Source organism: Pollicipes pollicipes, unplaced genomic scaffold (genome assembly GCF_011947565.3).
Source record: "Pollicipes pollicipes isolate AB1234 unplaced genomic scaffold, Ppol_2.1 Scaffold_6176;HRSCAF=7323_pilon_pilon_pilon, whole genome shotgun sequence".
NCBI classification, from domain to species: domain Eukaryota; kingdom Metazoa; phylum Arthropoda; class Thecostraca; order Pollicipedomorpha; family Pollicipedidae; genus Pollicipes; species Pollicipes pollicipes.
In genome coordinates, this window is record NW_023596824.1 from 1 (window position 1) to 27019 (window position 27019).

At 48.0% G+C, this 27019-nt stretch overlaps 1 protein-coding gene across 4 annotated transcripts; it reads right to left on the reverse strand.

Annotated features, from left to right (window-relative positions):
• Nucleotides 1-12532: 12532 nt before the first annotated feature.
• Nucleotides 12533-23745, reverse strand: LOC119106835 (uncharacterized). Of its 4 annotated transcripts, none has more exons than XM_037230175.1 (5): nt 23672-23745; nt 14416-14488; nt 14128-14167; nt 13843-13847; nt 12533-13130 (listed from the first exon to the last, which is right to left on the reverse strand). In XM_037230175.1, exons 2-5 carry the CDS (start codon nt 14455-14457, stop codon nt 12798-12800), a joined length of 420 nt encoding a protein of 139 aa, XP_037086070.1. In that variant the 5' UTR covers nt 14458-14488; nt 23672-23745; the 3' UTR covers nt 12533-12797. The 4 variants fall into 4 exon arrangements, with proteins under 4 accessions (XP_037086070.1, XP_037086071.1, XP_037086072.1 ...); XM_037230176.1 differs by having other exon boundaries at nt 23631-23714; XM_037230177.1 differs by lacking the exon at nt 23672-23745 and adding an exon at nt 18334-18463.
• Nucleotides 23746-27019: the final 3274 nt, after the last annotated feature.

The following is a 27019-nucleotide window of genomic DNA, read 5'->3' on the forward strand; positions in this document are numbered from 1 at the left end:
GGTGGCGCGGGGAGGGGCCGCTGCGCGGGAGCGCCGCCCCGGGCCGGCGCGACCCTGTGATACCGGAGCGGAGCGCTCAGCCCGCGGCCAACCGCGCTCCGGTGCTCCCGCTAGGTGTGTGCATGAGATGCGTGATCGTGCGGTGCGTAACTGGGAGCCAGCGTGACGATGCGCAGCGTGAGGACACGCTGTGGTGCAGGTGATCACGAATATAGGACACATCTATCCGTTATCGGCTGCGTCTGGACAGACAGACAGAATGAAACACGGCAGCGACTAGGAGTGCACCACAGCAGCCTGTTGGGTGGATGCTGGTAATGGGATGATTAATAGTAACGCCTTTTGTTGTTAAATGGCAATGTTTGGGTGTTGTCAGCAGAGTTCCGGGGTGGGGGGCTTAAGGAGTCCGTTTGCGCTGTCCTGATCTCAGCTATATGCGCGAACGAGTGAGCTTCGGTGGGGGTGGGGGCTGCTGGTGTCCCGTTCGTACTGTCCTGATCTCAATCATATCCGCGAACGAGCGAGCGCATGATGCAGGCCCGAGTGCGTCGGCTGCACTGTCGGACGCGTGCCAGGAGCTAACGCCGTTACATCGGCTGTGCTGTCTGGCGCGTGCGAGGAGCTAACACCGTTACATCAGCTGTGCTGTCGGACGCGTGCCAGGAGCTAACGCCGTTACATCGGCTGTGCTGTCTGGCGCGTGCCAGGAGCTAACACCGTTACATCAGCTGTGCTGTCGGGCGCGTGCCGGGAGCTAACACCGTTACATCAGCTGTGCTGTCTGGCGTATGCCAGGAGCTAACACCGTTACATCAGCTGTGCGTCGGGCGCGTGCCAGGAGCTAACGCCGTTACATCGGCTGTGCTGTCGGGCGCGTGCCAGGAGCTAACGCCTTTACATCAGCTGGGATGTCGGGCGCTTGCCAGGAGCTAACACGTTACACTAACATACGGTGCTGATGTTCACATACCAAACGGAATCACACGTCTTTGGGGATTCATTTTGCTTTCCCTGCTTTGTTTTTTGCTTTGGATGCGAATGTTTTAGATGTGGAGATATTGAAATGGCATGTGCTCTAACCGCTGGTAAAGTTTTCGAAGAGGTCAGTCCTGCAGTTGCCGAGTAAAGACTTCGCCTGATCGCTCTTGATCGCTCTTTATACGGTTTTTGGTTTTTGCAATCGCAAGGCTCATACGGGTTTTGAAGGGGAACGTGGTGACACGAGGCCACCAGTTTCAGAGGCAGCTATCTAGGTCGAGGATGATACGACCTCGCCGCCATCCAGCAAAGTAGACTCGAGCCAAGGTATAGATCCTCTCCAAACCAACACGGATCAAAACCGGAAATGCGGTTGCATTGGCCGTTCTGGAACTGGTGACTATGGTTACTACCCCCACCTTCAAATACTGCTTGCACCGCTATGGGGCTTGCAGTCTGTGTGGACCTGTGTAGCCACGTCCAAACTCACAGACCGCTTGACTCTTCAAAACATTTACCAACAGATAGAGCGCCAACGGTTTCAGTAACCGTTCTGAGACTGCCAACCTCAGATCGCCACTTTCACCCTCAAGACTGCACAAACCTGTTGGGGCGATCCAGCCAGGTCCATACTGGGAAAGTGTAGCGCTGAAATCTTCGGAATATTCACCAGCAGAGTGCATGCGATTTCGTGAGCAGTTATGGAAATGGGTGGCATCAGGTCACCATTTTCAGCTTTAAAAAACCGCGCAACCCACTACCGAACATTGCAGCCAAGCCAAAACTGGGAAATCGCTCGATCGATGTCCTCAAAATCTTGACCAGCAGGCAAAGCGCCGACGATGTCTTGAGCCGTCCTGCAGCTGCTAAGCTCAGGCCATCATTACCAGCAGGCAGAGCACCGGGATGTCTTGAGCCGTCCTGCAGCTGCCAAGCTCAGGTCACCATTACCAGCAGGCAGAGCACCGGCGATGTCTTGAGCCGTCCTGCAGCTGCTGAGCTCAGGTCATCATTACCAGCAGGCAGAGCACCGACGATGTCTTGAGCCGTCCTGTGGCTGCTGAGCACAAGTCACCATTACCGGCAGGCAGAGCACCGACGATGTCTTGAGCCGTCCTGTGACTGCTGAGCACAAGTCACCATTACCGGCAGGCAGAGCACCGACGATGTCTTGAGCCGTCCTGTGACTGCTGAGCTCAGGTCACCATTACCAGCAGGCAGAGCACCGACGATGTCTTGAGCCGTCCTGTGACTGCTGAGCTCAGGTCACCATTACCAGCAGGCAGAGCACCGACGATGTCTTGAGCCGTCCTGTGACTGCTGAGCTCAGGTCACCATTACCAGCAGGCAGAGCACCGACGATGTCTTGAGCCGTCCTGTGACTGCTGAGCTCAGGTCACCATTACCAGCAGGCAGAGCACCGACGATGTCTTGAGCCGTCCTGCAGCTGCTGGCTCAGGTTACCATCTTTTCGTTCAAAGACCACCTAAACACTTCGGGCACTGAAGTTCAGTCCAAACTCGGAAATCGCTCGACTGATCTCTTAAAACGTTTACCAGCCACGCACGGTTTCACCAGCCGGCTCGAAAGGGGAGACCATCTCATCTTTAAAGGCTGCAAACAGCTGACCTCCGGATGGGTATTGGGTGCGATGGCGGCGTGTGGACGTCACTGGCGTGTGACGTCACTGACGTATGACATCATGATATCAGTGCCAACGCGTGGCATCCGTTTTGAACGCGAAGTTAGTGACCTGAGAACATAGTTTCCGAACGACTGATAGCGACATCATGGTCCCGTATCTGCTGATAAAGTTGTGTGAGGACATTGGCCGGGGGATTTCCTAAGTTGAATTTGGTTATTAGGCCAAAAGGGGGTGGCGCCATTTTTTGTTTGAAGATATTGGATTGAGGTCTTCAGCTTGCGGGCGGCTGATCGTTGGTGCTATTCCTGCTGGTAAGTTTTTGGGAAGCTCTGTCGAACGGTTTCCGCGCTTTGATTTGGCTTCAGGTGTCAAAGTGGTTTTGTGCAGTTTTAAAAGTAAGATAATGTGTTGAGGCCGCCAGTTTCAAAACAGTGAAGGGAACCACATTTTAACTTTCGATTGATGTTGGCTTCGAGAAATGCAGTGGAGTGGTGTTCAGTTGAACTTGGCCGCATGCATGGGTGTCGATTTCTCAAAATGATTGGAAGGGGGGGGGGGGGGAGAATCGTGGAGTTGCCATAAGGAGAAAAAGTGAGAAAAACATCACGGCTTTAGTCCACTTTTGTTCTGGCCACACACACACACACCACGCACACACACCGCACGCACGCACGCACGCACGCACGCACACACACACCACAGAGAGAGAGAGAGAGAGGAGAGAGAGAGAGAGAGGGAGAGATATATATATAGATATATAGATATATATATATATATATATATATATATATATATATAACTATATGCACATGCGTTTATATATGCATATATCTGTAGTGGTATGCTACGTGACATATTCAAGCCCGGCAGCTTGCATAAGGTTCTCAAATACCGCCCGTTTTGTGAAGCTGAAGGGATGCCGCCACGGGTGTCGGTTTGCATTCTTTTGGGCTGGCCACCTGCCCCCCCCCCCCCCCAGATTTCCGATTTTCCCCAACGGTGAATTTACCCCCCTCAACCTTTTGTAGCCAAAATACAAGCAGGTGCTGCTAGTGGGAAATCAAATTCATATCAGTGTTATAGAGCGGCTTTAATGTTTGTTTCGCAGGTGAAATGAGAAAGAAAATGAAAACTGTGGTGTCATGTTCAATTCAATGCGGCTGGCTGAGTAAGGCACAGTGAAAAAGCCCCGCGCTTGCACCGTGTTTACTTGAGTACTTCCGTCGTTGAATACTGTTTCTATTTGGTTCTGTGTGGTTACTTTTTCTTGCATGATGTATGCATCTAATTGTATTTATTTCATTTGTATTTTATTTCATTTCCACTCCTGCATCACATTCACTGTATTCATTAATTGTACTTGTTTTTCATTCTGGGATAGTTTTGTGCAATAGTCTGAGTGTTTCTACATTATTCCGTGATCTTTAAAGGTACACAGATTGCAGCAAGTTGCGTTGTTTTGCCACGATACGATGCGATATCTTATCGCGAATTGAAAGAAATTAACACCCAGACGTGAAGATTTTTCGCGCCAACGTTTGAAAGACGCCTTGAAATGTGCCGACCTGTGAACGACGTGAATATTCGATGGAACGGTTACGAAAACATGACGATCGACACCAGCCGACTAAACCGCTAGCAGCGATCGCCCGACAACGGTCACCAAAACAGCACTAGCCATGTCAAGCATGCCTGACGAGAGTGTTGCACTGTAGCCTGCAGCCCGCCCCACGGCTGGCAGCCGAGAGTTTCCGCGACAGCATTGAATAGCTGCGCACATCAACGCACTGCCTTCACTCCCAAAGCTGTACGCGGCCAACAACGTGTGAGGCCACAGCATCGACCCTGCGTCGCTCACCAAAACCTGGTCTCGACAATCAACACCAAACTAAAAGAATAATGATCCCCCATGGCGACAGCTTCCGCCAAAGCAGAGCGAAGAAAGAACCTATTAGAGCGGTGTACTCCTTGCACTCCCGCGCACTCCAGGCCAAGGGCTTGGACCTTTCGGAGGCTGCAGAACTCATCGACGTCTGCATCAGGCAGCAGCAGGGATGCAGAAAGAAGCCAGAGGAGAAGTTTGGGTCTGTGATGGACAAGGCAGGTGGTGAGGCAGTTCGTGTCCTTGGAATCGATATCGCTCCTCTCCTCTGTGCGCCAAGCCCGGTGAACCGGTCTACCGCAGGCGATCGCCAGGATGCTGCAGTCACTCAAACTTTGTGGCTTGCTCCCAGCGGGCATGATGAGCTGGACAGCGATGAAGCCGACCGTGACGCGGTATGCCGGTTTCTGGACCCCGTACTAGCCGTTGAGACTGGGCACAGCGTCTAGCTGAAAATGTGGAAAGGAAGGAAGGAACTGCCAAGATCTGTGATACAGACACTAGACAAGTGTCCGAACCTCCTGCTTCCCAACATTGACAAGCTCATTCGGCTGCTCGCCGCACTGCCGGTGTCAGCGGCCGAGCCGGAGGGGCTGCTCAGCCGAGACAACCTAGTGGCGACGTCGATCAGCTCCACGCTGACCGAAGAGCGTCTGCAGGTCGTCTGCCTTCTGCAAGCCCGCCGGCAGTCACTCGGTAGCAACGAGGCCGCCGTTCTTGAATTCTGCTCCTGGCCCCGAAGGCAGGATCTCAGGGTCTTCAGCAAGTATACCGTAAAGCATTTGTTCCCGATTAGCGCAATACACATCTGATCTCTCGGTCTATCCAAAACATCAAAGGAAAGGAAATCAGTACTCTAGCTGCTGCGAAGGGATTGTTAATCTCTCAAGGTTAGAGGTAAATCACACTGGCAGAGGAGCGCTCTAAAAGCAGCTAGGTTCTAGGGGGCAATGATATCATTTGCGCAAGTTAATTATGCAAGTGTTCATTTCTTGAAATTATTGTTCGCAGCTGATCAGATGCAAAAAACTGGCGTTTTTTATTTTGATCAGGATCTTCTGTGAAAGCTAAATAGCATGGAATATGAATGGATTTTTCATACCCTATACATGCAATCCGTCAATCCAAGGGCAACAAACGAAAACCAGCAAGAGTGTTGGGTCTTGTAATATGACAGTCTTACAGGACCGACCTTGCAAGCCCATACTAAATTGCCGCTCACATTAGGCAGAGCTTATGTTATGCGATAGTGGAATCTGATTTGTGTAGACTACTCGGCCAGATGTGGATGTCTTAGCGATTTCATGAAAAGGAGGTAACCAGAACCAGAGTTCTCTTGGTGTAAATCTTGAATTACGGCACTGCAGTCTCCACAGGTGGCGCGGCACCAGCGACACGGCTAACACTACGCGACGGCCAGCAGGAGGGTCGAAACGACAGCGCCTCCGAATGAAGTACCTTTGGACGCTTTAGGATGTCAAATTGAACGCTTAAAAGTTAGTCCAGTAGCATGCTTCGCCGGGTGCCATGTTTAGCTGTATTAAAGGAATGGAGTACCATTCACAGCACCGCGAACCGGCGCTGGGCATCTCCATTTTTGTAATCTCTACTCTATTTCATACTCGAGTGTCTTCGTCTTTCCTAATAAATTGGGCCGCCTTCAGATTAGAATGGGTCTTTACAGGCCGGAATGGACCCTCCACAGTTACAGGACGTCTTCCATTTTTATGTGGGTGGTTTGAAACTGATATAGCCATTGTAGCAAAGCTATATTTCCAATCGGTCACTATCTCCAGAATTATATAAGCCTCCACATGTTTAAGATCATTAATTCTCCTGGAATCCTCAAAAGTATCTAGGACGATAAAAACGCCCTAGAAGGCACCGTAAACCTCGTGGGAGTCACTGGCCGTTCGATCGATCGGAGCCTAAGTGTGCCTGACTTCCGACATGCTAGCCGATACTGCCTTTAACAAATCGTCTTCCGCGTCTCACCACCTGTCAGTTGCATCAGCCCAGTTCGGGGATCGCAAGGCGAGAGCCCCCTTTTTTGATTGGCTCAGGCGACTATCGAACGCCGCACTCGTTTTCATTGGTTAACATCACGTCATTTCTGGATCCTTCGACCATGAATCAGTTTCGACGCGAACCGTATATAAACTGTACCATTGGGGATTCTAAACAGGTTCCTACTCTGGCCGAGCTCGAAGACGCGGAATCGCTGTCGATTGTGTGTGAACGTCAAAGTGTGAGCAATGGTGAGTGTAAGTACACGGAAAATAGAAGCCCTGTTTAAAAAGATTTCGCGAGAAGGACTGGCACGAACGAGGTCTCCACTAGTACAACTATTACGCAAACAGATAGAAATCTGCCACAGCCATCTTTAAAACCTTTCGGCACTGTTCACACCCTGCCCTTAAGACCCTCGCCCTCTAGTTTCGAAGCTAAACTCCACGAATATGGGGAGAGTGTTCGGGGAGAACATTTCAAAGCCTTCTCGGCATTTATGGCGTCATTAAATGGCACAATAACGTCATTCACGTTCTGCCATTCCATGAGCAATGCGGCGATCAAGGCCAAGACCGATATAAGTGTCGAGGTGGTTATATCTGGCGTTCATGGGCGCGATTTGTAGATAACACGGCCGTCAATTGTCTCTCAATCAGTGTTGTGCAATGTACGATGGTGTTGTCGAACCATGACATCTTGAGATGCATACTAACTACAGAGAAAATTGTGCTGTCTGGAAGTCTGTTTCGCTTAAAAAGTTTATCAGTAGTTCTAAGCGAGCCTGTTTATCACACTGATGCTTGCTTAAGATTCTTCAAATGTGCGACATTCCCTTTAACATGGGCTAAGGTGCGGGGTCAAATTGACCCCTCGCCGAAGGTTTTTACAGCATGGTTTCCGAACGGTACGGCATAGCCGCGCCAAATTTTGCTTAGCTGTAGACAATTGAATAGGGATCGTTTGATTTTACAAGGTAGATGTATCTTTTAACATCGCTGACCTATGGTAGGTCAAAGTCAGGCCATAGTTTCAGCGAAGGCAATTTCTAGGGAGTCGTTCAATTTAATGCAACAACGGAGTGCTAGACGACGCCATACATCTCTGAGATGCCTTTCCAGGCAATACAAATATTGAATGAGCAAATTACGTTGACCTCAGGTCAGGGTATGAAGGTTAGACCAAGGTCAAAACCGAACTGCCATATTACTCTAGGGCTTGCTGTAAGTGATGGCTTCTGGTGCTCATTTCGAATTTATTGATAGCAGAAATCGTATTATACATCTTCCATGGACATCTTGGAGGGCAGAATAGGTCATTGACCTAAGATGACCTAGGTCGATATTTTGTTTTAGGAACGTACTGCCAAGCGTAACTTTTGTCGCTTATTAAAATACAAAACTTGGAGCAGTCTTGAAGGAATATAGTCACATGACGTCCAACAGGTTTAACAAGGTCACTGACTAAATGAGCTTGTGACCTTTTGCTTAAAAGCAGTATCTAGGTTCTGGAGGCCCTTTGGAGACAAACCTGGAATTTGGCCTTACTTAACCTTATTTGACCCCAAGGTCATGACCTAGAAAACCCAAATTTGACCTCAGTGAGTTCACGTGCACACTCACTCCGCGGATTTCATGTCTCTAGCTCTCTTCTTTTCTGCGATCTCAGCGGGGTCAAATTGACCCCCATTCGAGCGAAGGGTATCCGGCCGGCCAACCGGGCGCGTGTTAATCACGGGTCTTTCACAGGTCACAATGGGCTGTCTACAGACAGAAAAATGTCCTATTTTGTTCAGAATATATTTTAAATGGACCAGAATGCGCGCTCGACAGATCAGAATGAACTTTTACAGGCCTACACCATCCATTTTAGTTGAGAAGTGGCCGTTAACATACTAGAACGGGCCCTCAACAGAACTTCTTCCAAGTTAGGGGCGATTGGCTTGGCATTCAGTGCTCCCCTTCCCACCCCCACCCCCCACCCCCACCCCCACCCCCGGTTTCTTGCATTCTCGTTAGAAAGTCTTCATATCCCTTCCTGACCGCCAAATAACAGTCCCATAAAGTCAACACGTTCAGGCACTAGACCATGGTCGCATTGCATCCGCTCGTTGGTATGCCTGGACTCAAATTGACATGACTTGCGTTTTAACTGGCTGGATGTCCAAGGCAGCTAGATGGAATTGGTCGCTGATGTTCCATGCGCGGAATAAAAGCACAGGCGTAGATGCCGTGTTCAGAGCAACAGGCTCCGCGCGATACGATGCTTACGACCCCAGTGTTCAGACCGGATGCCCGGTCGGAGTGTATTGGCATCCGGTCTGTCAGTGGTGACTGAGTATTGCTGAAGAAATCTGGTCGGCCAGTGGTGGCGAGTAGTGTTGAGGAAATTGGAGCGGCAGGAGGCGGCTGAGCATTATTGAGGACGTGTAGTCGGCCAGTGGCGGCGGAGTATTGCTGAGGACTCGTGCTATTTTGCTGAAGTACTGAAAAAAAATAAAAAAGGAATGTTCGATACTTTTAGATGCTAAAGTAAGCATGAGATAAAAACAAGCTGACTCGTAGCCATTTGTATGTTTCTAAGTAGAGAAGACTGCATTAGACAACGCAACTTCCCTGCTCAGTAAATATGCTCCTCAGCGCGTCATTGATTTCGCTATCGTACCTTGCACAACATTGATTAAGAGCCAATTGACTGTCGTTATATATGGAAGGCAGGGGCGTAGCCAGGGCCTTACCAAGGGAGAACACAAGGTTGACAAAAGCCGATCTTATGGTGATCCTCCCAAATATCCCCGGATATAGCTTACTTGTTAACAAGTGACACGGTTTTCTACGTTTCATTGCTGTCTTTACCTCGTAAGCAGAACAGAAACCAGGAGCTACCGTGAGCTCAAATCTGTTCGTATTTGGAGGTCAATAAGCTGCAGAAATCAGCGTTGAACGACTGCATAGAATAAATCACCACCGCTCTTAATTTACAATGGTTAGTTGACTCTAATCGATAGAATTCAGAACCTTTGTAATTTTCTATCTGGGTTATACAGAAATTGAGGATGTCGCGCAGGTAGATTGTAAATCAATATGTTTGATCCAAATTGAAGATGAAAATTTGATTGCAGGTCCAGTAGTCAACAATGTGTATTAACGTGGCTAAGCCATGTTTGTTCGAAAATGTTCACCATTCAGTCAGAATCGATTCGTGATACAATTCATGTAACGTGTTTTTTTAACATGCGCGCCCGCAAATCTTAGCAACAAAAACCCGACACCAGGCGGTTATGGCCAACGGGTGGACGAAAATGACGACGCTTGTGAAAAAAGGATCCTGGAACGCTTCAGGACATCAGATCTTACATTTAGAGGGCAGTCTGAGCGCATATTTCACGTGTGCAATTTTTACGCTAATGAAAAGAAAGAACTTGCACTTGAAGCGTCGCGAAGTGGGGCTGGAATCTAGCGGTTGAACTGGAAAGAGTGAAGGTAGAATGTCTGTTTTTCGTGTTTTTGCAGCTATTCATTTATCCAGAAGACATTAACACGGCGCCCACCGTCTGGTGGCACTTGCAGTGGCCGTAACCTTTCGGTTTTACGGTAGTTGCAGCCCAGACCATCCTTGTCCTTGCTCTCGTGGTTGCGGGCGGGCATGTTCAAAGCCTTTTGATGTAATTTGTTTCAATAATGCATTCTGAAAAAATGAACGTCCTCAGGCAAACATGGCATGACCCTGCTTGTTTTCTTTAAGCTCATTTCGACCCACCCTATTCAACAGTAATGAGACCCCCACTCTGTTCAACAATAATGAAACCCCTTATTTCCTTCCAGGCACGGGGCCTCTTGAGTAGGACACCATGGGTACATTATCGTTTCCGGTCAAGAACACAGCATAAGGAAGGGCCATTCCGTCCCATCGCGGGTGTCTTCTGGCTATCATTCTGGTGACACGGGGCGGGATCTCCTGGCCAATCCGGGGGCCATTAGAAGGATGCATCATATCACCTTGTTCCCATTCCTGACACGGGAGGCCTTCTGACCTGCACAGTTGGCCCCGGATCAGCACAGAAACAACTGATGCGACAGCATCCCTGATCAATGCAGGTAGTCCAATAATTGTCACGTACACTCCAGTTCCGTGTTCTTTCTGTGTCCTTCAGAGATATTGGGTTCTCCCTGACCGTAGATTGTAAATGAAATGGGGTTCCTGATTTTTGTCGACGTGGGCAACCCATGTTCGTCTTAAAATGCTTAGGATCCTATCAGAACTGATTACCGATGAGAAACCTATGTAATATGGTCTTGAACATGCGCGCTCGCAATTTGTAGCTGCAACAGCCTCGGCGCCCGGCGTTACAGCCTCCAGGCCGTGAGGCGTCGCCTTGTGGCTGTAACACTGAGTGATGGCCAATGAGCAAGTGAAAAAGATAACGCAACTTAAGGGAGATGGCTGGTGAACTAGGTAAATCGGCATGCATGTTTAATGTAGTGCAAAAGTAAGCCAAATGCAACCTTAATCTGAATACTGGGGGTGGGGGCAGTTAACATTGCTAACCCCCACACTGAAAAGTGGGCGGGGGCGATGGCCCCCTGCCCCCCCCTCCCTGTTCCTACGCCCATGGGGCCAAATGAGTTCAAAATGAGCCACGTTCGATGACCAATTACATGTTACGCAACCTGGCTGAAATGATGACGTAGATTTTTAACAAAGCCCATTCTGATACGCGGGGTTTTTCCAAGTCCTTGCACGAATGTCAGTCACAGGCGTACGAATGTTCCTTAGCTGGTCTTCCGTGGTTCGTCCACGTGTGTCCTGCGAGAGGCGCGCCGGCGTCCGACAGGTGGGTAATAATCTCGCGCGATGGGGCCCACGGTCCAAATGAACGACGGCTCTGTTAGATGAAGAACCCATTCTTAATGTCATAATCGTATGTTGGCATCGTTTTATGAGCGTGTTCCTCCATCGGACGGCAGTTCGGCCGCGCCTCGGTCGGCGTTCCCAGGTCCGTGGCTGTGGTGAGGGGTATTCCCATCGTGCACGAGTGCAACTAAGAAGGTTACCGGTCCATTCGGTTGTCTTTTGGTTTATTTGTCTCGTTTTCTTGGTGATAGCCGTACCAAAACTGGTCCTTTGGCAACTTACCGCTTAAATGTGATGCAAGAAGATGGCGAAGTTGATTTTCCCTCATCTGTCCTATCTGATCTATCTGATCTATCTGATCTATAGATCTATCTGATCTATCCTCGCCTTTCCTCATCTGTCCTCGGGCGTGTGTCAACCCCGAGGCGGTCGGAATAGTCCCCAGAGTGAGTGTACTGGTAGCCCGAAATGACTGGGAAAAGTCAGCTGGTAACTGGCCAGCGTCCCTTTGGCTGGGAGCGACCGCTCCACAGCACTGTGCGGCGTGCATAGTGCTTCGCGGACCTGTTTGGCCATAAGGTCACAGCCTACTGATGATGATGATCTAATCTGATGTCCTGTCCTGTTCCCTGATGATCTGATGTCCTAATGATAATGACATGATATGATGATGTTGATGTTATGAATGTAATGAATGATGTAATGTAATGTAATGCAATGATGTAAAAAAGGATGTAATGAAATAATGATGATGATAAATGCCCTGATGAACTGAAATGGCACGGCCCAAGCGGTGGCCGGTCTGAACGCTACAAGCTTCAGTAAGTCTCCCCAACCAGAAGCCACCCTTGCAAATAATTCAGAATAAAATTTGTTAAAACAAATAAGGTGCAAACAAAAAATGCGTGATAGAATTGATATCAAATTCACTTTATCCCCAAGATGGCATTTGGAAATATTCAGAATGCCGATGGCTATAAAGCTTAAAGCGCATTTTCACTAGCTCCATTCATCCTGAAGAAAAAAGGAACGCACATTCCGCTTCCGTCAGTTCTAACTTGGCGCCGAACCCTGACTTTGTCGGAGTAAATTTGATCTATCGTAAGTGTTGTACTTCTCTATCTGTCCACATGCACGTTGGAAGCAGAATACAAAGCTAAGCAGCCTTTGTTTATTCGCATCGCAAGCAGGATTTATTTGTTTCGCATATGCTTTCAACATCCAGTTCTGCTAGTGCATCTGCTGCATGCACGAGTACCTGGCTCGTATTTTGACTCGGCTTTCTCCCACTGTAGTTCCTCTCGTAACCACAGCTGCATTTGCGCGTACCTGCAGTTGCACGCCTTTTGTAAGTTGTCCCGGCCGGTCCGTCTGGCTGCGCAGTGTTTGGATCGGCGACTCTGTCCACAGTTCGGTAGCAGTCCTGGAGGACTAGCCGAACCAACGCAGAGTGTATCCGGAGAACGGCCGGCGGGGGAACGGCTGGCTCCGTGCAGAGTTGTACAAACTCTGCTGGGAGCTCGGCTGGAAACTCTGCTGGGAGCTCGGCCGGGTGATCTCCTGGGACCTTGGTCGGTTGTTTGGCGAGTTGCTCTGCGATGAGTTCGTGTCTGAGCTCTGCGAGAATCTCGCCTGTAAGCCCGAGAATCTCGACGGGTTGTTCTGCATTAGGCCTAATTGCTGGACGGCCAAGTTCCCCAGGGCCAGCGTAGCCAGGTTGGGCCGATTATTCCAGGTCAGCAGGTCATTTGGTGTCTTTAAGCCCTGTGGACATATGTCACAGGTAAGCGGTCTTTTTAGGACATAATTCACGTACTGGGAAGGTCCAGGTCACTGGCACATTGTACAAGTGACATAAAATGTGTGGGTCGGAGGGGCAATGCAGCGAGCATGTCGGAATATTAAATGCGTGGAGAGGATCCGCATATGCAGATTTGTTCAGCCAGTCCAGCGCTGAGCCGGTTCCCGGCTGTTTTCTATACTCACCGTCCGGTGGCAAGCCGTGCTAACCAGCCGGTGTTCGGCGTCCAGGCCTCGCCAGTTTGGCGTTGGCTTACAGTCCGGCTGGCTGTGACTGACTGACACAACATAGGCGTGACTGCTGGGGGTTTGAATCTACCACTGCCGTGGGTGCGTGTTTCATACCACGGCAGCCGAGTTTAAGTTCCCTGTCATACTGGTTACGTAGTCATCAAAAACACATCTGCCAAACTAGTGAAGACCAGGTTAAAAATGCTATGGATGAACTGAAAACGGCTAAAAAGCACAGAGCGTTGTTTACTCTAGTCAGGAAACCTGAGGGCACTGGCGGCGTTTCAGTCCTGTTGCCGAATGTTTTAGCGACGGGATTGCCGGCTGGGGAATCGGCACTTTTTGGACGTCCTGTTCTGCGGCGGCCAAGGCTGAGGCGTTGGGATTTCCAGAGTGAGACCCAGAACTGGTTTGGTGGGGGCCGGAGCCGGAGGCCCGCGCTTACCCCGCCTGTGGACGGGAGAACACAAAGCTCAGCCCGCGGACGGCCGACGTTAGGAAACAATGTCAACCTCGCGCATAATCGTGCATCACTGCAGTCACGTTGATAATTATCAGTTGGGACATACTGCACATAACTCGTTTTGAAAAAAGCAGGCATGCTGATCCACACTGACTTAAGCTGCGCCGATTGTGTCAAGGCATTATTGCACCTCGTTAAGGCCTTTTATTGCCCGCAATGATCGACATGGCTTTCTGTTTAGGCCATGTGGAAACAGCGGCGACTCACTCTGGGGGAGAGGTGACGACGCGGTCAACTCCAGGATCACCTGTGGCAGATGCAAGAAATTTGTTTGCATGCACGCTCTCGTCCTGCGATCGGCTGGCACAGGAAACGGCCGGCACAGGAGATGGCCGGCACAGCAAATGACCTTTCCACTTATTGGAACCTCCTGCGCTCCTGTCTTACACAAGAGTGGTTGAAAACATGCATCATGCCGTTAGTACAATGCTTAGCACAAAGCTCGCCATTTAGAGTTGAGGCGAATCTGCACCAGATGACCAATCGTATACGTACCAGAGTAAGACAGATAATCCTGGTTATGCTGGTGATCCTCATTCTTCAGTTGTCGATGGGAGTGTACTTCAATCTAAAAAGAAGGACATGCATCACTGCAGTCACGTGGGCTATGAATGTTATGCGCAGACCTACGCTACCATCACAGTTTTTTAAGATTGCATCGACTTGAATTCTATATCACAAACATGGCCACGTAAAGTCCATGGTGGTTTTCACCCGAAGTTCACTTGATGCTTGAAGCTCGTTACCGACAAAAATTATAAATTACGTTGCAGCTTAAGGCATTATTAACTGGACGTGGAGGACGCCTGTTGAGCTTGGAGACGTGCAGCGAGCAGGGTGACGCAGAGGTGATCGCAACAAGCATGTACATGACCATACTAGTTATGATACAACATGATATGGTCTATACTATATGATGCACTATTACATTATACTGAATGGGACCATTTTCTTCGGAAGCCAATACATACGGTGCATATCAGCGCATGAATTTATTCGACACAGGTGCATCGAACCCTAACACGCGACCGGGTGGCCGGTTGGGTGCCCTTCGCTCGGGTGGGGGCCAATTTGACCTCGCTAAGATCTCAGGAACTAACCGAGTAGAGACACCACATTACACAGGGTGTGTTGGCCAGCACGTGAACTAACTTGGGTTAAAGCTTGAGATCCATAGGCCATAACCTCCGGGGCAAATGTCAAACATGGTAAAACTCCTGGTTAAGCTAGTAAAGTTAAACTCTAGTAAAGTTGAACTAGTTAAACTCCAGGTAAAGCTAAGTACCCTCAGAACCTAGATACCTGTTCTAAGCAAAGGTCACATGCTCACTTGAGCTCAGTTACCTTGTCTGACCTTTCGAAGGTCATGGTGACCAAAATTATATAAGAGTGCTTTGGGTTTTGCATTTGAATAAGCAATAAAGATAATGCTAGGCAGTATCTTACTAAAAAAAAGTGTTGACCTGGGTCATTTTAGGTCAGTGTCCTGTTCTGACCCTTCCATTAGTAAATTTGAACTGAGCACCAAAATCTACCCCATACAGCAAGCCTTAGAGTGATAAAGGGCGTTGGTTTTGATCTGCGTCTGACCTTCATACCTGGCCCTGTGCATTCAATTGTTGTGTTGCCTGAGAAAGCATCTAGAGATGTATGGCGTCCTCTAACGCCCCGTTGTTGCATCAGATTGAGCGCTTCCTAGAAAGGAAACCATTCCGGAAAGTCTTCTAGCCGGTCATACTGACTTCCGCACCCGAGCGCGTGTTAAGCGTTTGGGAACAGATCTACAAATTGGATTGCCGCGGCATCGGCTGCCGCGGCATCGGCTGCATGGCAACGCCAGTCAGTTGTAATCGAAAATATGTTTTTATTTGGTCGATAGTAAAGGTATTCGACGACTGTCGGTGACCGATCGGAAACAAAACGCAAATATTTTTGGTGATTGCTGGTCACAGTAAGCTGGGATATGCACGTTTGCATTATCATTGCCCAGTGTTGTTCGGTTTCGGTCACGGTGTGTTGCATTTGAGACCAGTTTTGGAGAAAGTGACGTTAGCCAACCCCGTAAATAAACGGCCCACTGCCTTCTGCGTGAGGCAGTGATGCGATAGCGCAATGATTTGTGGGCGGCGCATTTTCTTACACCAAATCGTCACCTTCAGGCTTCCATCTGCTCTTGACATCAGCCCTTAACAAATGTCACGCAATCTACGCTTTGCGTACGATAGCACGCCACAGCCTGCACAAATCCACGGGCTGCGTACAGTAGCACGCTACAGCCTGCACAAACCCACGTTCTGTGTACAATAGCACGCCACAGCCGGCACAAGTACACGGTCCGCGTACAATAGCACGCTACTGCCTGTACAAGCCCACGTTCTGTGCACAATAGCACGCCACAGCCTGCATAAATCCACGGCCTGCGTACAACAGCACGCCCCAGCAGGCACAAGTCCACGGTCTGCGTACAACAGCACGCCCCAGCAGGCACAAGTCCACGGTCTGCGTACAACAGCACGCCCCAGCAGGCACAAGTCCACGGTCTGCGTACAACAGCACGCCCCAGCAGGCACAAGTCCACGGTCTGCGTACAATAGCACGCCCCAGCAGGCACAAGTCCACGGTCTGCGTACAACAGCACGCCCCAGCAGGCACAAGTCCACGGTCTGCGTACAATAGCGCGTCACAGCCTGCACATGTCGACCAACCTTTCGGCAGTAAAGTAGTCCGTTTTGTTTTGCGTCAGAATTATTTTTTTCCCCTACGTCACGGCGTGCCCTGGTCTTCGAGACCTAAATCAGTTTTCAACCCGAGCTTTTCAACGTTTTACAGCATTAACCTTTTTTTCTTTTTCAACCAAATGAGCAGACAAAATTGTAGTGATAGCGCATCTACGCAGAAGCCTCATCAAGGGGCTTCCATTTTAAGGGCCTGAAGATACTGCAGGAATACGTAAGTTGTTCAGTGCATTAGCGAGGAGCATCATTCACATAGATAAGACCGTATTATTAGTCTTATTCCTCGGAAAAACCGGGAATATGGAGACATAGTTGAGTTCATATTTCGGCAACGTGCTTTTAACGAAACAATAGCAGAAGTGACTTCAAAATTGACTATTTTGAATTTCGGCATTTTGAATTGCCTATCTATCGTCAATTTTGAATTCGCTTTTGCTATTGTTTCGATAAAGGCATGTTGTCGAAACATCAGTCTGACTATATCTCCATTGTCCTGGTTTTTCCGAGGAATAAAGCTAATACTACTGTCTTATCTACTGCAGGATTGCCTCAATAGGTTTGCTATCCGGTCCTGAAACCTACGCGGCGACGGGAACAGCACTACTGGAATGTAGGCTAGCACGACAAACGTGAACACAGTGCGGCCACAGGCCGGGCCAACCGGGACCGCTGAAACTATACCAGTTCCGGTTGATTGATATGACAACTCGGTCAGCCTGAGACTTCATTACTCAAAACTGGATCGTCTTCATTGATCGTCCGCCGCTGCCACAGCTCCCTGCGACTAACGCCGTTTATCAGCGAATCGTCCGCAGCTCCGTGTGAGCTATGCTGTCTACCAGTAGACCATCCGCCGCTGCCACAGCTCCCTGCGACTAACGCCGCTTATCAGTGATCTACACATACATAATTAACATACACAATGATCTTTATCTTAACTGTTGCCATAATGCCTGCATGACCGTTGTCAGCTATTTTGCCGTCCTGCGGCGCTTGCGTTTCGCACGCGACTAAAGAGGTCTTCGCGTTGCCTTCATGGTATTTCAAATGGCGTCAACGGCTGATTTGTAGCACAAACAACAGCGTCACTACGACGGTGAACATGCCCTATTTATGTGACGTACACGGTCATGTGACATACGCCGTCTATATGTGATGTACACAGGTTATGCCTGACATATACTGGTCATATGTGATGTGCAGTCTATACGCAATACACATGGTCCACATTCAAATAACGGGGTTTTCAATAAAGAACGTTGTCTATGTGTGATCTAAACATTTATATTTAGCGTGTACAGTTTATGTGCAGCGTGTACAGATTATGTGTGACAAACACGATCGGCATGACTTTTATCTGGCAAGTAAGGTCGGCACATGGCAAACATTGCCGCTTGGGGCCATCGGCCGCCCGGTGACAGTACTGTGTTGAATGTGACCCATTAGCCTCACACCATCGAGGCGAGTCAGAATGCCAGTCAAGCACCGGGCGTGAGCCAGACACATTCACATACAGCTACATGATTATCCGAAGATGACAGCGTAGGTGTTAAAAACAGCACTAACTGAGACAGCATTGCATGATGGAAGCTTACGCGCAGTCTTTGATGCAAGACACAGGGATAGTTTACAGGGATATCGCCTACTAAGGCTAGCATCTTAAGCAGATAATGCACACCTGATGTGAACGTCTATGTCAGTTAAGAAGCACCGTACTTGCTACAGCCGCAGCTTGCTGCAGTGTCGTGTTCAGCCGCTGGTCTCCGCCGCCGCCAGCCCCTACTGCGCGTTCACTCGGTGTCCTCCCGGCCGACTGCCGGCGCGGCGCCTCATGACATGCGCCGCAGAAGGAGGAAAGTTCGGCCGCAATCGGCTTACAAACGGACCAAGGCCATACAACTACACGAGCAAGCAGATCTATTTCTATAGATAGAAAAACGCTTGCGCTAACGAAATGTGCTGCATAGGCATAAATTAGGAAAGTTTTGTAACTGTGCTCCCAGGCATTTACTGCTGTTAGCACAAAATTGACGCACATAATAATGCACATTGAACACAGAGGTGACTGGCGTGGAGAAGTAGATGCTGTTGACCCATCAGTAGAACGGAACAGGACCGGAGAGAATAGTGTACAATTCGAGTAACAGGTCGAAATATTAAGTACAGGTAATATAATTGATACTAACCACTAAAACGACGAATAACCAGCATCCCAAGGTACATTAAAGGCTGCTTATTCTGCAAACAAACTTTTAACTCATAATGCCGAAAAACCAGGAGCTGAAGTTATTTGAAGCTCCTTATTATTTGAAGCATTCATTGATTTTGATCAACATGTTTAAGGAAACGCGATATGAAATAATTTTTGACTTTCTTGGGCGTGGGCGTTATCATTTTTTGGGGGGGATGGCGGGGACAAGTCAGGATTAGAGGAGTGACACTGGAATCTAGACGACACAACCTGACCTGAAATGATATTTTGGATTGGAAGATTTAAAAGGCAAGTATTCTGTAGACAACATTGGCTAAGACACAAATGCATTGGGACGCAGTACATATAAAGAACGGGCCAAATCAAGCTTTCTGTCCCCAATCTCCACAGACGTTCTTACCTCACTGGGCATGACATGGAAGCCAGAAGACAGGAGATGGATGACGTGAGGCAATAGGATAGGAACGGGTTAGGCAACGGGTTAGCATCCGGGGCAGAATGAAAGAGAACAAGGTAGAACAGGAAGAAGGGATAGTTAATAGCACAGGACAGGATATGGCAGGGCAGAACAGGAGACAAGATAAATCGAGACAGGCCCGGAGCTGACATGACGTGACAGGGTAGAAAAGAAGAGGATAGCACAGAACAGCACAGCACATAATGGAGATTTACTCGCCAAAATCAACAAGATTTGCCGACATAAATCGAAACAAGATGTTGCTTTCCACCTTCCCCCAATATTAATAGGGACCCTCGGCTATTGCACGCCCCCCCCCCCCTCACCTTGCCCCCCCTTTCTTACCAGCACTGTCCAGTGTCGTCATCATCAGTTCACATATAACACCTGTGTTTATCTGACTGTGCAACACCGCGCGGCGACCTAGGGCTGGCGCGGGCAGGGGTGGTAAAAGTATACGTTTCGTCGCCGACCACATCTTCGGAGGAAAAATTGTCGCCAGCAGCGTAACGCAATACAATAGGACAAAATGGTCATTCAGTTCATGCCCGGTAGCGTCATCGGTAATCAGCGTATCACCGAAAGTGTCTTTCATTACTGCAGTTTTCAATATTATGCACATAACCCAGACGTTCAGTCATACACTGCCCTTGAACAAATGTCGGAACAATGGCTGCTGTTGGAAAAGCCGGCGCACATGCTCTAAGCATATGAGATAGTCCAATCACAATAGAAATCTTCTTTCACCCTCCGGACTCGTCGGGGCCTCACGTTTAAACTTGATCCACGACTGGATTTGCTTTCGTCGACCGCAAAAAAAGCAATGAAAGGCCTCGATAGCCAGGGCAGCTAAATGCATGGCAGATTCCAAACCAGTAGCAAGCGGCACTAGGAATGATGTTAGATATGAAGGCTTCCACGAGGCCAAAATCTGCATTCCGGGCCATGAAAGTATTAACTGCTGCAGCGGAATGACAGATTTAATTACTAACATCTAAACATTGGTAGGCATTCAGTCAGCAAGCCCAAATTGCCCTTTGCATGCAAGTAGCATGGAAACCTAAGGTTTTCTGTGATGTCTGTCATATATGATGCAGGAGTACCAATTCAAATTATTTTCTGGGGCACCACCCAATATCTATGTTGGGTTGATCCCCCTCAATGCTAATTGCTTCCTCCCCCAGCCAACATTTCTAGATGTAAAATCACACAAGATATGAGATTAAAGCTTCCTATGACACAAAACCTTCTCTGGACTTAATTTACTGACCATGATCCATGGGTTGCTATGTTCCCTAACCATGAATAAAAATTGGCACTCCTGTCATTATGCCACCACCACGCAAAATATATTAATTTCTACTATCGGTGAAGACTGCGTATAAGGCAGGTTGTCTGCCTTCACAGCCTGTACTTAAATGTACACAGTGATTATGCTAATGGTTCCATGAGGACAATTTTAGAATTCAGTGTTAGCAAAAACAGTCATGAAACATGCCATATTTGAATCCATGCAATGCCATGCTCACATGTGCAAGGAAAATATGCACTATGAATGAGCGCTGCAGCATGAATAGCTTGCAGAGCTTTCCTGTTACCGTAGGGGTGTTATCATCGGGAAATAACCAGCATTGTCTTCAGACCCGCTGAGAACAGGATGGAGAACAGGACTCGTCGGGACCCGCTGAGAACAGGATGCTGAATCGCGGCACAGCCAACGAAGTAAACAAAGCCAGAAATCGAATCCTGGGCGGGTGTTCATGACACTGCAATGCGAATGCCGATTGCAAAGTTGCAGTGCACTGAAAGTCACCGCCCACCTCATATCAGTCGCATCGCAATTATCAAAACACGCCCTTGCAGCCAGACGAATCCCCATATCTAGATCTGTTTCAGTACTTTATACTGTCTAGTTTGGACACTGAGGGTCGGCTGTTAAAAACAGCGAATCAGCCGACCAATCCGACCATAGGAAATACACTGCTTTGTCTCCGATCTGTTATCAAGTCGGGCAACTAAAAATCAGAGGATAAGTTTGGTCACCGGGCTGGATTAAAATCTAGGAAAGATACCAGTGTGCAGCAGAGTACGGTAAAAAGTATTTATGGAAACGTTTGCTTGTGTGGTCAGGGTGTACTTTCCTACCTAACGTTAGAAAAAATCATTGTACACCATTCGTCGTGTTTAAGGCAGGACATATCGTGAATAATCTCAAAACAGGTAGAATCATGCTCCTACCTTCGAATTTCAATAACTTCGATGGCGGAACCCCGAGCGCCGCGCGCACCGCACCGCCTGGACTCCCTAGCGCCGTTTATGCGGTGCCGTTGCGTAAATACAATATTTCTGCTTACCAAGAACTCTACAAAATGTACGGGGCCAAAGTAAACCATTCGTCGTGTTTAAGGCAGGACATATCGTAAATGATCACAAAACAGGTAGATTCATAATCTTGCCTTCAATTTTTTATAATTACGATGGCGAACTCCCGAGCGCCGCACACACACAGCACCCGCGACACCGGCGCCATTACTGCGCGGGTCACAACATTACTGTGCATCAAGCAGCATCAAGAACCATAAAAATGTACCGGGCCAAGGTAACAAGAATCCATGAAATTTGATCCTCGACGCCAACGGGACCATGGGTTGCAGGGAGATTGGGTGGGGAATGTAAAGCAAAATGAGAACATGACAGCTAAATAAAAGCTCACTATATGGCACCTATATATGGCATGGAACATGGACGCCAATGGGATGCTGGGTTGAAGGGGATATAGGGTGGGGAGGTTAGGTTAGGTTAGGTTAGGTTAGGTTAGGATAGGTTTGTTAGGTTAGGTTAGGTTAGCTTAGCTAAGCTTAGGTTCTGGTCTATTAGCTTATATCTAAGCTCATAAGGTCTATGAGCTTATATCTAAGCTCAGGTTTGGTTAGGTTAGGTTAGGTTAGGTTAGGTTTGGTTAGGTTAGGTTAGGTTAGGTTAGGTTAGGTTAGGTTAGGTTAGGTTAGGTTAGGTTAGGTTAGGTCAGGTCAGGTCAGGTCAGGTCAGGTCAGGTCAGGTCAGGTCAGGCTAGCTTAGCTTAGCTTAGCTATGGGATGCTGGGTTGAAGGGGATATAGGGTGGGGAGGTTAGGTTAGGTTAGGTTAGGCTAGGTTAGGTTAGGTTAGGTTAGGTTAGGTTAGGTTAGGTTAGTTTAGGTTAGGCTAGGATAGGTTAGGCTAGCTTAGGTTAGGTTAGGTTAGGTTAGGTTAGGTTAGGTTAGGTTTGGTTAGGTTAGGCTACTTTAGGATATGTTCTGGACTATTCTGACCTGTGTGTTTCATAAATGTACCTATACTCGATAAGAAACGATTTTGGTTGCTTTATTATTGTTACCTTAGTCCCGTACATGTTTTATGGTTCTTGATAAGCAGAAATATTGTGCTTTCGCAACAACGCAGAAACGGCGCTTGGGAGTCGAGGCGGTGCGGTGCAGTGCGTGCGGCGCTCGGGAACTCGCTATCTTATTTATGAAAATTCGAGGGTATGAGCATGATTCTATCTGTTTTGCAATTACTTACGATATGTTCCGCCTTAAACACGACGAATGGTTTACCTTGGTCCCGTACATTTTGTACAGGTCTTGGTAAGCAGAAATATTGTATTTACGCAACGGCAACGCATAAACGGCGCTGGGGAGTCCAGGCGGTGCGGTGCGCGCGGCGCTCGGGAGCCCGCCATCGAAGTTATTGAAATTCAAAGGTAGGAGCATGATTCTACCTGTTTTGAGATTATTTACGATTTGTACCGCCTTAAACACGACGAATGGTGTGCAATGATTTTTTCTAACGTTAGGTAGGAAAGTACACCTACACCGCATGTGTTGTGTGACGAAATTTGTTACCATGGACACATAACATCTATGTATGGAGACCCCATGTTATGTTTTGCACAACATGGGGTCACTGCATTTGCATTGCATTTTGCATAGCATGGGGTCACAGCATTGCATTTTTTCGTCTTGGCCGTCAGCAAAATTTGCTGTCCAAAAACATTTTGGCCCCAAGCTTCTTGTGAATATATGCATTTTTATCGCCGACCTTATCCATCAAATCGGCAGGTTTTACCACCGCAAAATACAAACACAATATAACCTTGTCCACATACCTGAATTTAATAAGTATTACCAATTACAGCTGCGCTTCTCACAAACCTCACAAGCAATCCCAGCAAAAATAAACTTTACTCGACTCATGTCTTCCAGACAGCAAGGAACTGAAGATGAGCTGGAGTGAACTCTGAACAACTGAACAAGAGATAGACTAACCTAGACGTCAACTGTCGTTTCCACTGGGATGCCTCCCTTACCTTACCATACCTTAAACTCATCTATCAGGTTACTCTATGATGGGTTACGAGTCAAAACAGGCTTCTGCGCCCCGTGTACATTAGTAATGTGCGCCACTTTACCAGCATTCCAAGACTACGTAAGTTAGAGGCAAACTCTCACAAGCTGCGTGTTGCGTGGAAATAGTTAGGGATGATGTCCGGTGAGATCATGCGCGACATGCAATGCGCATGTGAGGCAAGACGACCCTGCTGCTTATATCATATAGCCTCAGCAAAATCATGCTTAAATCAAGCTTTCGGAGGTCCAAGTGGTAGTTAAGGAGGGGCTAGGTATGCATTAGCTCATTTTTGTGAAAATTGACAATTAAGTATGGCTATTTAAGTTTATAGGAAGCAGACAAATTTTTCACTGATTTTAGGATAGGATATAGCGTTGTAGGAGTTTGTACCATACAATATCCTTTGGTTTCTACCTGAGATCTGGCAAACTCTCAGGATGAATTTGAGGATGAACAATATTGTGATTACTGCTCATAAACTACAATAGCAAATCTTGAGTTGATTTTGCAAAAGCTTTACAAGTAGTGCTGCATGCTAGGCTTTTTATCACTCCGCAATGGTTTATTGATTTGTATGGGGTGTGCTGTGCTTACTGGTGCTGCCATTTGCATTTGAACCATATGACTCGTTGACACAACATCGTAACTAATATTGACTCACCATTCGGTCCATGAAATTATGAAGAATGTAATTCATGTCACGACCCAAAACGACATTTTTCCAACGAATCGATTCAGTTCACAACTCATCCAAAAACGATCGACTCATGAGTCGATTTATGACTTGCCTGGGGTTTAAACACAAGTCTGCCACGAACCGAGGGATTTTCGTTCGAGGACTGAGGACTCAGGACTTAGGACTCAGGACCTGCGCAGCGATTAACAGCTTACGATTCGTTGAAGGACTGGAACTAGAATCTCACTGCAGTAGTCTCGTCACTCTCGTTCGCATAGGGCCCAATTCCTAAGTGTGTGGTTCAAAACCGCTCAATCGCCAGCTTCGCCCCTTCATAACCACCCAAATTTGCTGCGCTCGTTGTTCCATTCCAAACGTTGAACAGTTCATCTACATGAAAACGAAAACACGTCTGTCAGAACCGCTGTATTTCACAAGTAGGCTAAGGCATCGGCAAAAAAATTTGTTTAACACGCAGCCTGCACGTTCACAGCTCTACACCCAGTACAGATCCATTCCAATATCACCATATGATGCCAAAGAAGAGCAAGCACGTGCCTGGCTTATTGTTTTTGGTAAATGTTTAAACAGAACCACCATCTCTATCATCTCTAAATAAGACTTTTCATCATGACCTCGGTTTCCGCCTACATCCTCATATTGCTATCAGCAATATGTAGAAACATGTTTCTGAACCGCTTTGAACTTCTGCATGCTCACACATTTATGTCGAGGGTTCCCGTGCCTTACAGCATGTTGTGCAGGCAACCCTCCTCGCGTTTAAGAAAGGACGCAAAATGACCATCGCAGTCGGCGCGCCGTTAACCTCCAATCATCATCAGCATCATCACGTATAAGGAGTACGTCCTGCTTCAAGAACCAGATACCTGCTCACCTTCTTTTAAAGGTTTAATCCGAACCTTTGAATGGATGGATTTCCGGGATCAGAGCTCACGCTAAGCAGTGCTTGTTGTGTGAGCCCTGACCCCTACCATCCGATCGCGCAATTCCATGTCAACGGCATAATTTTGTGGCGAAAGCTTAACGTGCCGCAATGCTCGGCACGGTCCGTCCTGCACTCTGATGTCAACTGACCTTTAGCGCGACCGCTGCCACCGGCCGCAGGCCATACCTGTCAAGGGCAAACAGCGAGCGCCCTGAAGCGACTCGACCCATCCCGCCGCGGCTGGATAGATCGGTAGCCAGGCGCTCTAACCAACTGAGCCACCGGGACACCTCAGCCAGACACCTGAGCGAACACTAAACGAGCCACCCATAGAGCGTTTCCCTGCGTTCCACGTCGCAGACGACTTCACCTCGACGACAAGGCTGTCATTCGCTGCTATTAGGTGCAATATCCAAGGGTCGAAATATCTCTCAATGTCGATATTTGCCTGCTTGTTTGATATATCATTATTCGGCGCACCAGTAATAGTAGACGACTGGCGTTGGGTTCACAATCGGTTAACAAATTATTTGTGGAGGTGACGCGTGCCGAGGCGTCTCCAGTGACACTGAGGAGGTGCCCTAACAAGCCCAGCCGGCCGCGCAGACCAGCAGCGGGCAGCTGGCCAGCCGCGCATGCACCGGCTCCATCCTCGCCCATCCCACACACCTTTAAAGCCTAGCGCATCCCTGTGCTCCATCCCTGGAGAGACGCGGGGTTTACAACACTCCCAAACATAAATATATTTGGCTAAGGAAGAAGTAACTCAAAATATTGGTAATAGGTGGAATTAATTTGTGTACGACAGGAAAATTGAAAACCTCGAATGATGAAGCCAGCATTGGCAATCAGACCATGACAATGTAAATGCATTGGACTGCGGCGACAACCCGCGGGAAGTTTTCCCATGTTACCCAGAAAGCTTTTGCATCCTTGACATTTGAAAAAGCCCAGAAATTTCAATGCAGCACGTAAGATCTGTGAAAAGCAAAGGCGTTATAGCAGTATATTTAAAAGAATTAGAGAGCCGGCTGCTCTCATATCTAATTCTGACTCGTATGATGCTTACCACATCATAAGAAGCTTCTTCCACGTGAGGAAGGTGGAGGCACTAAAAATCTAAGATTATGCCATACAAATCTATACAGAAGAAGATGAGTTCGGGTAGTTAAAAATGAAGAAGCGTGCTGTCCCTCCTCAAATCGCTTTTAGTGCAGGATCTCGCAGATGTATGCATGGGCTGAACTTTTCAAACGCTGCGAGTAGGACCGAAACTTACCAGCAAATGTTTGTGAGCTTTGATGTTCGTGGCTGTGGACTTGCATCATAGTGTTGTGTCATTCATCTAACGATCCAACTGTATGTCGACATTGAAACGTCGAAAGTTTCTCAGAATCACGAGATAAGACGAGACGTGTATTGCGGGATGAATGTCATTACCAGATGAGCAAGTGATATAGAAACATTACGCTGACACTGCTTTGTAACACATTCCGTGTAATAGTATAAGCCGCCAGCCAATTGCCATCCTTGGAGCTGGCTACTTTTAATCTTTCTCTTACTAACCGACATCATCATGATAGCATTAATGATGCAGTTTTACCCTTTTGGCCACCATTCATTCTTTATTTTGTTAAGTAGGAAGCACATTTGTTAGTTGTGAGTGCCGCTGCCTTAAACGTTTC

Excerpts from the sequence above, each read along its gene's own strand:
- LOC119106835 (XM_037230175.1), bottom strand. The coding sequence starts at position 14,457 with ATGAGGATCACCAGCATAACCAGGATTATCTGTCTTACTCTG. Across the intron at positions 14,168-14,415 it reads GGATTATCTGTCTTACTCTG|GTGATCCTGGAGTTGACCGC; the intron begins GTACGTATACGA and ends CATCTGCCACAG.